At 38.8% G+C, this 13,017-nt stretch overlaps 1 protein-coding gene across 2 annotated transcripts in view; it reads right to left on the reverse strand.

Annotated features, from left to right (window-relative positions):
- Nucleotides 1-738: 738 nt before the first annotated feature.
- Mtm1 (myotubularin 1) overlaps nt 739-13,017 on the reverse strand; it is a 113,233-nt gene continuing 100,954 nt past the window's right edge. Inside the window, exons 14-15 of one of the 2 annotated variants that reach the window (XM_026403524.2) lie at nt 9,581-9,757; nt 739-2,464 (exon numbers count right to left, since the gene is read on the reverse strand). In XM_026403524.2, the coding sequence (XP_026259309.2) occupies nt 2,300-2,464; nt 9,581-9,757 (342 nt within the window). In that variant the 3' untranslated portion in view covers nt 739-2,299. Of the gene's footprint in view, nt 2,468-9,580; nt 9,758-13,017 lie in introns of both variants that reach the window. The other variant, XM_026403523.2, reaches the window with a different exon arrangement.

The following is a 13,017-nucleotide window of genomic DNA, read 5'->3' on the forward strand; positions in this document are numbered from 1 at the left end:
ATAGCATGGGTGTGGGGTCATATCTTACTGTGGGTCCAATGTATATTTCCCTAATTACAGATGTGGCTGAATTCCTATTTCTCCTCTCTATAGAATCTTTATTGTTTTGCTCTATATACTTAAGGCATACATGATATTTTTGATACACACATAGGGAATGTTATTATACTCAAGCAAATTAGCATATTCCTCATCTCATAGTTATCTGTTTTTAAAAATACCTAAAATCTATTCCTTGATCAAAAATACAGAATACAATATTATTAATTATAGGCCTCTAGACATCTCCATCCTATAACTTTTTTGCTCTAATGTAGAGGGACATAAAGCTCCAGAACATCCCTGAGTTTTCACAGCCAGGGGTTTCCTTTACTCACTTGAAGTGGTTACTCAACACATATACACACATGATTAGTAACTTCTTTAAATTGACTAGACTTGAATGATCCTGCCAAAGTAACAAAACGTTTTGTGTCCTGTGGTTCAAGTGTCTGTACTAGGTCAGCTGTCACCAGAGTGCTTTTTCCTGAGGGCTTCTACTTCTAAAATATATACTGGGTCTGCCAGTGGATAGGAAATTCAATTGGCCACTTACCAGTCAAAAATGGACACAATGGTTGCTAGTAAAAAGAGTGTATGAAATAGATCAGAAAATAAGATGGGAACCATGCACATTTCAAACACATACACAGTCACATTCCTCAAAATAGAGTGTTAGGTTTTAGTTAATGTATTTATTACAGCAGGTCTTTAGTCATTTTTTTTGCCATGAAAATGTTTTCATGAAATTTCACAATATCCTTTAAGCCATTAGTATTAGCTTTCTTCTTTGTATGGAGTGACACTTTGTTAATTTATGAAATATTTACAGCGTTTACAAAAAGCAGGAGAATGTCTAATAAAATTGCTTATACTTACAAAATTCATACATTATACCACTATATTTGAGATGTCTTATTTGGTAGACCAATTAAGCTATGACATAAAATAATTTACAAAGATATATTTAATCTCTTATCTTAATTCATTGAAAACAAAACCATATTAGGTATAAATAGTCCTTTACAAATCATTGTAAAACTTATTGTTTTATCTCTAGCTTTAGCTTTTACAAATATACTTACTAAATGAATTAGTTCATATATCAAATAGAACTGCGCATTTAAAATTTTACTTAATACAATAAAACAAAACAAAACAAAAAAACTGAAAAAGCAAACTTCCCGGTACTTCAAGTAAAAATTTGTAGAACCAGTTTTTATGCACACTTGCGGGGAGGGAAACCCAACACCATTTAAACCAAAATACATAAACATAATACTTTGAAGAATACGCTCAACAAATGTACATCTGGGGCATTTATCTCAAAGAATGATGCTCTAGTAGTAGCTTATATATCCAAGATGGTGAACCTACATTTTGGCAAATAAGCTGCATTTACTAGAGCCACGTTTGCTGAAATATTCACCTAAAGCAGCAGAATGCACCTGGCATCCTTAAATAGAGTTCTATATAGGATTTTCCACAACTTGAAAACCATTTCAGAATTTTAGGCAAGCTCATGAAAGAATTTAGAAAATAGAACTGGCAAAGTAAAGGAAAAATCAAATCATATTTAATGGGTCCCACTAGTTTTTTAAATATAAAAATACACTTCTCCTGAAAATTAGGGGAAAACCTTTAATATTTCAAAATTTCAGAATAAGGAAAAATCATCTACATAGCTATTTCTTCTTAATTCACCATTTATGATGATATAAAAGTTGGCAATTATTTAAACACCTTACTTTTGAATAATACTGCGGAAGCTGAGCTCAATTTGGTTTTGGCAGTATACCCATCTTTCATATTTGGATTCATTTTGGATAATCCAAAGCAACTATTCTAAGAAGTCTGAGGAAAATCCATTTCACAAATCTCTCTCTCTCTCTGACTGAAAATAATGTTGTCTCAATTAAGATACATATTGTATATGTATCTTATGTATCAAAAATACATATTGTATATGTAGCATTTCTATAAAGGTATTAAATTTAAATTTTATCTTTCAAAAACTGCTTTTTAAAGGTGTCAGCATTTTCCAGATTTTCCTCCTCTTGGCTTTCTTCTGATTGCCATGTAGACACTGTAGTTTCTTGTAATATGTATTCTAGAAGGCACATATTCAAGAGTTTAAGATAATGTTAGTTTAAGTTCTACCTGGAGGCAAATATTTAAATCTATTTGTACAGATGCCCAAAATGAAAGTCAACTAATTCCTTTATTCAGAGCTCAAAGGCAGTGCCAGCAGGGTTCCCCCTCAGAAGTGAGTCTGCACATGGGACATCATTTGTGAAGGACTGGACGGTGATGTTGGGGGATCAGAAAGCTTGGCAGAATTGGCAAGCTGCAATTCCTCAAGCCGCTTTATGTAATCATCACGCAAGGCCAAGAGCTCCATGTAACGCTGCTCCACTGGATTCGGCTGCTGGAGAGAACCACACACATTAGTTATGCATTAGGCTGGCTACAGCACAAAAACTCATCTGCCTATACATCTGCCACAGCCACTGCATTCTGAAGAAACCCTTATCTCAAGGGTTAACATACATGTGTACTTGATTTAAATGCTGCACCATTCACACATGCCAACAAGTAAACCAGAATTCTAAAAACACCCAGCTATTCACCACCACCACCAAGAAATAACTAATATACATATCTCCTCACACATGCATTGCCATTTAAAAAAATATCAACTTGGACAAAGCTCTGGTCTGCCATGTTGCTTGTCCCAGACCCACTGTCCTCTTTTGTTCTGAATGATAACTATTCTTCTTGCACGTGGCCTGCCTTCCTGTGCTGGTTTGTGACACTTTTCCTCTAAGTGAGCATCTAGATATAAGATGCAGCAGGCATTACTTTATACTTATCAAAGGTTACATCACTGGTATTACTGTGTATTTATCAATTAATATTCTGATCCATCATTGTTTTTTTTTTTCTTCTTCTTCTTTTTTTTTTTTTTTTTTTTTGGTGCTGGTGTTTGAACCCAGGGGTGCTTAGCCACTGAGCCACATCCCCAACTCCTTTTTTATATTTTACATAGAGACAGGGTCTTGCTGAGTTGATTAGGACCTCACTAAGTTGCTGAAGCTGGCTTTGAACTCTTGATCCTCCTGCCTCAGCCTCCAGGGCTGCTGAGATTTCAGGTATGTGTCACCACACCTGGCCAACATTTGTGTTTTTTTAATTCAAACTTTATTGAGTCCCTTTGAAGGAATAAACCAATAGATCTATCCCACTGCTATGCTAAGGATTATCAGTGATTTAGAGGGCTCTTCAGTAGTACACATGATGCACATAAACAATTGTTTTTCTAAGGAATCTTTCTAGGTGTGGGATTGATGAGAAATAGAGTATGGTCTCCTCAACTTCATTGCCCTCAAGGTGGGGATATTACTTCTTCCTTTTGTGAGTGATGCCTGGAAGTTCCTATAGCTCAGTTTACCCATCAGAACTTGGAAGCATAAGATTATTTTTTTGCCAACATGGGGACCAGAGCATGTTGTGTCATGATAGTCGAGGGGGTTTGCCTTGCTCTTGCTCCACTATCTTTCCACTTGCTTATTGCCTGTGTTAATACATGGCTGAAAGCAACAGCTCTGATGCTCCCCAGCAAAGCTGTGAATCCTGTTTGTCTCTTACCAGCTATGTACCTTAACATTCTGTGTGCTGTCAACCTACCTATAATATGGGGATTAAAAATAGTATGCTCTTCCAGCATTGTTGTGAGAGTGAAGTCAGTTAAATACAGTCTGTTTTGCTACATTTTCTTTAGTGAGCAAATAGGGGATCATGCTCATATAAAGGCAGAAGTCATGCTGAAGCATAATGTTATTCTCCCCAGCCTAAGCATTTTTGAAACTTTTGTTCTGAGCTATAAATCACACACAATGCACAAATCTTAAAATGTTCAGCACAATGAATTTCTATACAAGTATATACTTAGGTAATCAGTATCTAGGTCAAGGTATACAACAGAAAAGCTTCCCACAAAGTTAATGTTTTCAAGCAATTGGAAGCAAGCTTTATAGAAGGCTTGAGCAACATAAGAACACATTAAGAAAAAGCCCCCAAAGTCTCTCAAGTACCTTTCTTTAGCATGTGTATTGGCTTCAAGAATTGCCCTACATTCCACTGCATTGAACTATGTGCTGAAGCTGTGAGCACCAATGAGAAATCTGTGAAAGTCATGCAGTGACAAAGAAGGCTAAGGAGAGCAGTCTCTAGGAGCAACATGCCTGCTCCAGGCCCTGTATACAGAGAAGCAAGCTTGGGCCTTGGGGGCTTAAGACTGCTATTAGTGTCCTGTAGCTGCCCTAACAAATTGATACAAATGTGAGAGCCTTAAAACAACAGAAATTGAGTCTATCATTGTTTTACAGGGCAGAAACCAAAAAATCAAGGTGTCAGCAGGGCCATGTGCCCTCTGGAGGATCTTTGGGGAGAATCCTTCCCTGTCTAATCCAGCTTATGATAGCTCCAGGGCTCATGAGAGCATCCCTATTGTTTCTGCCTCTGTCTTCTCGTGGCCTTCTCCCCTCTGTGTCTGTGTCTCAAATCTTCCCCTCTTTGTCTTATGAGAACACCATCACTGGATATAGCCCCCATGCTAAATCAAGGATGGATCTCATTTTGAGATTCTAAACTTAGTTATAACTGTAAGTACCCTAGCTCAAATAATTTCACATTCATAGTTTCCTGGTGGATATATCTATTTTAGGATGAGGCGCCATTCAACCCACTACTGACCGCCAAAGAGTGGATCCACTCAGACTAGGGGCAAATGTAACTGCACCCACATTTCTATTGGAATTTTTACCTCCATTAGTGCTCTGATTACAAAGGTCCAGAGGTTTGCAGAGGTCTCCTCCTCCTAATCCTATTCTTCTCATAATCACTGCTATTTTTAGTCAGAGACTTTGCAATGTGAGGTTTTTCAGAAATACATATATGGCCTTAGAGTAGGGATGTTTGGTGTAGCATGCAACACCCAGTAAATGCTGCTCATTAATATCCCTTGCCCACATTACTGTGTCCAATTGAGGTCTAGATGCTGCTCTAGGTACTTGGATCAGTAAACTAAGTTTGTTTCATGGCATTTATCTTCCAGCAGGGGGAGACAGACAAGCAACAAACATAACAATCCTGTGAATTATTAGAGAGACAATGTTTGATGGCAATCAATACTAGGCATGAGGTGATAGATAATCAATACTAGGGAAAAGTAGAGCAGAATAATAGAGTGGGGAATGGATGGGCCACTAGTTACACGCTAAATTGGGTGCACAGAGTGAGTCACACTGAAGACAAAGGTGACTTTTGGGGAAAGTCTTGGAAGAGATGAAGGAGGGAGCCAAGTATATATTGGAGTGTCTGAGGAAGAGCAGGAGCCAGTGTGCCTGAAGCACAGTGTGAGAGAAAGAGCTCTTGTTGAGGAGGCTAGGAGATCAAAGAGGGACAATGAGGGTTACATAAGGCCCCAGTGGCCACTGTAAGGACTTTGGCCTTGACTTTAGGTGAGGTAAGCAGCTACCTGGCCAGTTTTGAATACAATAATGGTATAGTCTGAAGTCTGCTTTACAAGGACTGCTTTGGCTGCCACTTTGAGGAGAGTCAAAGGAAGCAAGGGTAGCCTCAGGGAGTGCAGCTAGCTGCTAGAAGCCTACTGCCACCGTGTGGCCACTCCAGGGTGTTGTTTAGACTCCCAATGGGCTCTCCTGACAGATTGGACCTGGGGTGTGAGAAAGAAAAGGAGTCAAGGATAATCCTAAGGTTTCTGGCTAGAACAACTAGGATGGATGGAATTGCTCTCAAATGAAATGGGGAAGATAGGAGGAGGAGATCTTAGGGCAGGGCTTCAGGAGCTCTGGATTGTAGTTTTTGCAGTCCCAATACCATTTACTGAATGAATACTCTATCCTTTCCTCTGTGTGCTACGATGCAACTTTTTTACTATACCAAGTCACCACATCCACATGGGTATGTTTCTGGGCACAATTTTATTCCATATAAATCTTGATGTATAGTAGGACAAGTTGTTAATTTTCTCCCAAATTGTTTCAGTTATATTATCAAAGCCTCCCCTTTTCATATGAATTTAGAGTCAGTTTGAGGATTAGAATTAGTTTGTGACAAGTAATTAGATAAAAAAAGAAATCAGCAGTAACGGTCATTTTTGCAGATGACATGACTGTATAATTAGAAAACCTGAGAGTAAACAGAAAAACTATTAGAAATAAAAAGATAATTCAGTCAAGTAATGGGTACAAAATGTGTGGATGCCATTAGCCTAGAGATAAACGAAAACAACTTAAAGGACATAACAATTTAAAGACAGGTGACTTTAAGTATTACACTTCAATTTTCTTTTTGGTACAAGAGATTGAACCCAGGGGCACTAGACCGATGAACCACATACATCCCCAGCCTTATTTTGTATTTTATTTAGAGACAGGGTCTTGTGAGTTGCTTAGGGCCTTGGTAAATTCCTGAGGCTGGGGCTGGGGCTGGGGCTGGGGCTATAGCTCAGTGCCAGAGCACTTTGCTTAGCATATGTGAAGCACTGGGTTCGGTCCTTAGCACCACATAAATATAAACAAATAAAGTAAGATATTCTGTCTATCTACAAAAACAAAAAAAAATTAAGGCTGGGGATGTGGCTCAGTGGTTAAGCACCCTTGGGTTCAATCCCCAGCACCAAAATAATAATAATAAAGTCATTTAAAAAAAAGAGGGGCTGAGGCTGGGGATGTAGCTCAGTCGGTAGAGTGCTTGCCTCACATGCACAAGGTCCTTGGTTCAATCCCCAGCACCACAAAAAAAAAAAAAAATTGCTGAAGCTGGCTTTGAACTTGCAATCCTTCTGCCTCAGCCTCCCAAGCTACTGGGATTACAGGCATGTGCCACCACGCCTGGCTACGCCTCAACTTTTGACCTGGAAAATGAGTTATGAAGCAAAGTGTGCCAACTCAGCATGGTAAAGAAGACAGGCCATCAGCTAGTTATGGAAGTATTTTTAGGCTTCAAAATTTTTTCATTTTTCTTTTGAAGTCAATATGCCTTTTAACTTTCTAACTGAATTATTATTTTAGTATTTTCTAACTGAAAATACTATATAGGTCAGTCTATTAATATCTGACTGCTCATGTTCTCATCCTTTAGTTACCACTACAAAATTTGAATGCGTCCAGTGGAACCCTGATTAACAGCTACATAGAATGCAGTCGTTCCTAAAGTATAGTATGAGGCTCCATTGGAGCTTAAATTCCAGGTTTATGTGACAAATACAAACTTTTACTTTTGCCATGAATAATTTTCTCATATCAAAAGTATCAAATCTTCCTATTGATAGCTCATCAAATGGAAGCACTGGGCTTTCCATAAGCTCTGCTGAGTTGCATGTCACAGCAAGGGTTGGTGGATTTTGCTTTTAAAGACATAATAACCCTGTCTTTGTCAAAGTTAACAGCTAGGGAAAGGCTGTATATTATTTTGTGTCTTTTTAATGCTGATAGTACACCATTGTGCTGTGACTATTTTAGGTGTCCACTAATTATTGGTATACCTTCTGAGTCACACAATCAAATAATGATTTAATTTTCAAGTGCTTAAGTATGTTCTTATACATTTATATTATATAATTTCAAAAGTCATGTAATTTTACTTTGATCTATTTCTGTATGCAATAATGTTCTACATAAGCAGATCTTTAAGAAAATCTGATGTTCTTAATTGATACCTCTATTATCAAATTCATCCTTGTGCATTATAATCATCAGCTTATGTTACTGGCTACCCCCGCTAACCTGAGGGTGTTCTTGGGGGCAGGGACCACCTCTTCCTAATCTCTGTATTACCACAGTGCCTGACACATAGGAATATTCAATACTGGGTGGATGAAAATATATATACGTGCCTGAGAACATCAAGATGTATGTAGGATACTTCACATTCAGAAAATTACATAGAGGGGACATTTTCATTTTTGAGTAAATGTCAATGGAACATAATATAAAGCAATGATTGTCTCTAAGTAAAAACCTCTACCAGATAACATGAGCAATTCTAGCTGGCCCAGTTCCATTTTACTAAACCCTATGAAATAAAGGGGATGAATATATTATAGAAATTCTTCTAATGATATGCCTTCAAAATTGATCTTTCAGAAAAAGGAAAAAAATAGCACCCAAAAACCAAACTTGACTTGTCACAAAATTATCATCATTACCTTTCTGTAGTGAGAAATGAATTGCTCTAAATTTCTTGAATTTCAAGAATTTTTCCAAGTACAAATAGATCAAAGAAGACTCTGTACAGAAACTGCCAATACTTTGTAACTGCCAATAATTTTTTTAAAAGCCATGACAAATATAGAAAAGGCTTATTTTATAGGACAAACACAGTGCTCATTGATTTAGAAAAGTAATAGGAAAGGAACATGTTCTCTGAACCAGCAATTAGAACCCTGGAAAAAATTCCCATTTACCCTTTATTTGATATTCTAAACTCCAGAGCTACTGCTAAGTAAATTCCCTCAATGTACTTCTCAAATCCCAGACCAAACAAGTCAATGTTCTCAAGCCCTGGAACCTGTCACTTTTCAAAAGTATACACATTTCAACCATCACCAATTTGCAAAAGCCTTTCATGCAGTGGCAGAGAACTTGAAACAAGGGTGCGTCTCCCCAGTGAGAAGGGAGAGCACGGGCTGGCATGTGGCTAGTGTTTGAGTGGAATGAGCAACCTGAGAGACATGGCAGTCGCTGGCCAGCTCCTAGCAGGGTTAAAGATTGTGCTTGTGCTAGGCTGCACTGGAGAACAGGTAGTGGACCATTCTAACCCCAAGAAAAAGTGCAGACCTTTACCAAGAGCCATCACAAACACTGAGTATTTATAATGCTTAGAACAAATCAGTAAGTGAAGGTATTTCTGAGCCTCTACAAACAGGCCTTTTTTTTTCCTGTGGATTTGGGATGAAGTGGGAGAAAGGAAAGCCTAAATAAATGTCTTTAATAAAATACATAGCATTTCCCTTCAAACATCCTTATTTCTATTTTATGATTGACAAATGGCCAGCTGAATTTCCTATCCACTGGCAGACCCAGTATCTTTATTTTAGAAGTAGAGGCCCTCAGGAAAAAGCACTCTGGTGACAGCTGACCTAGTACAGACACTTGAACCACATGACACAAAACGTTTTGTTACTTTGATAGGATCATTGAAGTCTAGTCAATTTAAAGAAGTTTCTAATCATGTGTGTATATGTGTTGAGTAACCACTTCAAGTGAGTAAAGGAAACCCCTGGCTGTGAAAACTCAGGGATGTTCTGGAGCTTTATATTGCCTTACATTAGAGCAAAAAAGTTACAACATTCACATCGGCAGAGGAATTTAATTGCAACATCCATGGTTTAGTAATTATATACAAATTAAACTGTATTTAAAAGCAAGTGTTTTTTCCCTTCATAATTATAACATCATTTAATCTCAGAAGTAAACATTTGGTTTCTGTCTTTTAATTGTGCTACTTCACTTACTTGTTGCTTGATTCTGGGGTTCCATCTAATGTAGTAATTTACCCAGAGTTCCAAGTGACGCATGCTGGCAACTGGATATAAAACTCGATTGATTTCTTTTGTGTAGAAGGGGTTTTTGAATTTTTCTTTATTGACGTTGATTAGTGACCATAAAGAAACTGTTCTTTCTGTAACTTTCTAGAAGAGAGAGAAAGCAGACAGCCTAAGTAAACACGCACACAATCACAGAAACCATTTTGTAGCCCATGACAATCCAGTTCAGCATCAACTTGAATCACACATTTACATTATCCCCATAATAGCTCAAAAAGGTCAAGGGCCAGTGAGTGCTCACAGCCACTTACAGACATTTGCATACATAATGGCCTGGCTTGAGAGCCACTATTTCTGCCAGAAGACAGGGGTGCAGGATGCTGCACCATTAAATGCAATTCACTGACCTAAGAAGACTATTCCTGGCTAGGTAAAACATTTATGAACAGATGGGCAGTACACTCTTTTTAATTCAGTGAAAAGAAAAATAATCCTAAGATCCCACTGGCTTTTAAAATTTTTGTGTTTGTTAGAACTACAAAATCTTAACCTGTGTCTACTTGACAGCAGGCATTTAGACATTAAGTCATTTTATTATAATCAATCATCCAAATGCTTAATCCACATCATATCGACATGCAGACATTTGAAAACATCTGGATAACTGACCAAAATGTCTTCACTTTTTAACCTGGTATTCATTATCTTATAAAAATTCTCATATTTTCATTGTTTTTTATAGCTTTTTACCAAAATTTGACCATCAGTTTGGGGACACAATGAAGCTGGCAAACTAAAAATTTAAGAATTAAAATTACCATCAGTGAATTTTTAAACATTTCTTAGTAATGACTTCAAATAAGGAAGAAGAAATAAACTAAACCTAAAAACTAAAAAGAACACCCTTAAAATAAGTGACTAAAGGTTCCTTGGTATAGGTATTTCATTAATATGAATGATAATAATGATAGCATCACTTTGCCTTCTTCTGAATCTACCTAAAACTTCAATTGCATGTTTCTGGTACCAAAATGTATATTGCTTTGTGTTCATTTGAATTTTGTTTTTATTTTTATATATGCACATAGCTTAAAAAGCCATATACGGGCTGGAGATATAGCTCAGTTGGTAGAGTACTTGCCTCCCATGCACAAGGCCCTGGGTTCAATCCCCAGCACCCCCCACACACGTAGTTTGACAATGTTGATATAAATAAAAGTCTCACACATTTATGTAGAAGCAATTATATTTTTTCTCAGCTTTATTAAGGTATACTTGGCAAATATAAATTGTTTTGATAGACCCAACCTGATCTTTTCTTAAAATTGGGAGCCATCTTGCCACAAAGCCATGAAAAGCTAATTTCGGCTTTACTATAAATTACTGCAAATTCTGAACCTGCTTGGAATGCCTGCCCATGCCTTGAACTCACCCATGCCTGGCTCTCTGACCAGACAGCAGCCCTCTCTGAAACTTTAGTGACACCTCATAAATATTGGCCTTCCCTGGCCAGACAACGACCTTCTCTGAGGCTCTAATGGTCTTCATAAATTCTGATGTTGGGGCCAGCAAAAAACCAAAATGTAAACTACCATTAGTGTGATGCTTGTCAGAGTTCTGTTATCTGTAACCCCCCTTTTGTGTAACTTTCTGGGCTATAAAGTTGGGCTGTAGGAAAGGTGGGGCTGCTGTTTTGTTCCCGCGGTTTTGGGTGGGAGAGGCAGCCCGGCCGGTCGAAATAATAAGCTTGCTTTAATTTGATTTTAATTGGAGTCAGTGGTCTTTTCTTGCGTCCTGGTCTAACATTTTGGAGGCCCCAGTGAGATGACCCTGCCCGACCAGACCACAAGACCAGACTGCTGGAAATTCTGAAGCCGGCCTTCGCTTCAGGGCTCCAGGGCTGGAGAGCCACCCCAGGGGGTGCGCAATTTGAGACGTTCCAAGGCCTCGGAGTGAGCCTTCGGTCCCCGGAGCACTGCAGTGAACTGTCGCACTAAAACTATCAGCAAGCACCTGGTGGAAGAGGCCTCCATAGGTAAGTGGCGCCTTTATAACATCTGGTATCCGGTTAAGGGAGATCTCTTCTGATGACAGAGAGGTGGCCTGGCGAGGCTCACATATACTCCTGTCCTGACAGTAACGAGAAATCGTTCTGTCTTCTGTTCTGTTCTGTAGGGAATTCCTCTGGAAGGGTAGAGAGGTGCCGACGGGCATGCACGCGCTCCTATCCCGGAGCTTTGGCAAGACGTTGCATTGCTCCTCTGTTTTTCTGTTTTGGCGCCGGGTTTCTGTTTTCTTGTGTTTTGTTCTGTGTTCTATATGTTTTTTGTTTGTTTGTTTTTGTGCGTTTTGTTGTGTGATTTCTGTGGTAAAAACTTAAGGATATTGGACATGAAAATGGGTAATAAAGCAAGTCAGCCTGACACCCCTTTGGACTGTGTTTTAAGGAACTGCGATGAACTTTATCCCCCTTTGTTAAGCAGGAGGAGAGAAGCCTCTGGCTGGCTGCTGGAGCACACCCACTGCAGAGGGCAATGCCTGCTGGGGATCTAAGAACTGAGTATCTCCCAGGTTAACAAGTGAACCTCCTTTAAAACCCCTTGTCCCTCCAGATCAAGAGAGTCCCCTGTGTTTCTCCTTTGTTAGCAAAGCAATAAACCTCCCTTTTTCTTTTTCTCAAAACCCTGTCCTCATTATTAAATTGGCATTAATTGGCTTCAAGGTCAGGAACCGAACTTTCAGTTACAAATTTTGATACCCCCCCCCCACCCCCAGAACTTTTTGAGAACTGACTACTGAAATGTTAGGAGATGCAATGTGCCTGGGGTGGAACCGAACCAGAGGAGCTAATCCTGTAAGTAAAAGGAGGGACTGAGGGACTCCCAGCAGCTGCTGAAGCCCTGTTGCTTCGGGGAATTCCTGCCTTCCTTCCCTGTACTGTAAGGATTATGCCACCTCTGTCTTCTTAAAAAAAGAGAAAAAGAAAAAGGGGACACTAAATGCAGTAAAGTCACCATTGAGACCCTTGATTTTACATTTGAGGTTGCCCCTCTGTGAAAACATCTGGTCCCCTTGTGGGGACATCTATGGTGCCACTGGTGTAGGAGATTTTTCTCTTATCTGCTCTGTTTTAAAGGTTTCTGTCTGTCAGCCATAGTCTGGAGCTCCTTTCTGTCTGTCTGTCTTGTGTCTTTGTTTCTGGCCCTTTAAGACATGCGCAATAGTGTGTTGATATTATAAAATTGTTTCTCGGGAATGATCTTGGCTGAATGTGTGTCTAAAAGATGATGTTTTATTGTAACAATGTGGTATCTGAATGGGTTTTTGAAGCATTGCACAATCTTGCAGTTAAAAGTTGGGTTTAGGTAATTGTTTAGTTTATGATTTCAGATAATTCATGCCAG

Source organism: Urocitellus parryii, chromosome X (assembly GCF_045843805.1).
Source record: "Urocitellus parryii isolate mUroPar1 chromosome X, mUroPar1.hap1, whole genome shotgun sequence".
Lineage (NCBI taxonomy): Eukaryota > Metazoa > Chordata > Mammalia > Rodentia > Sciuridae > Urocitellus > Urocitellus parryii.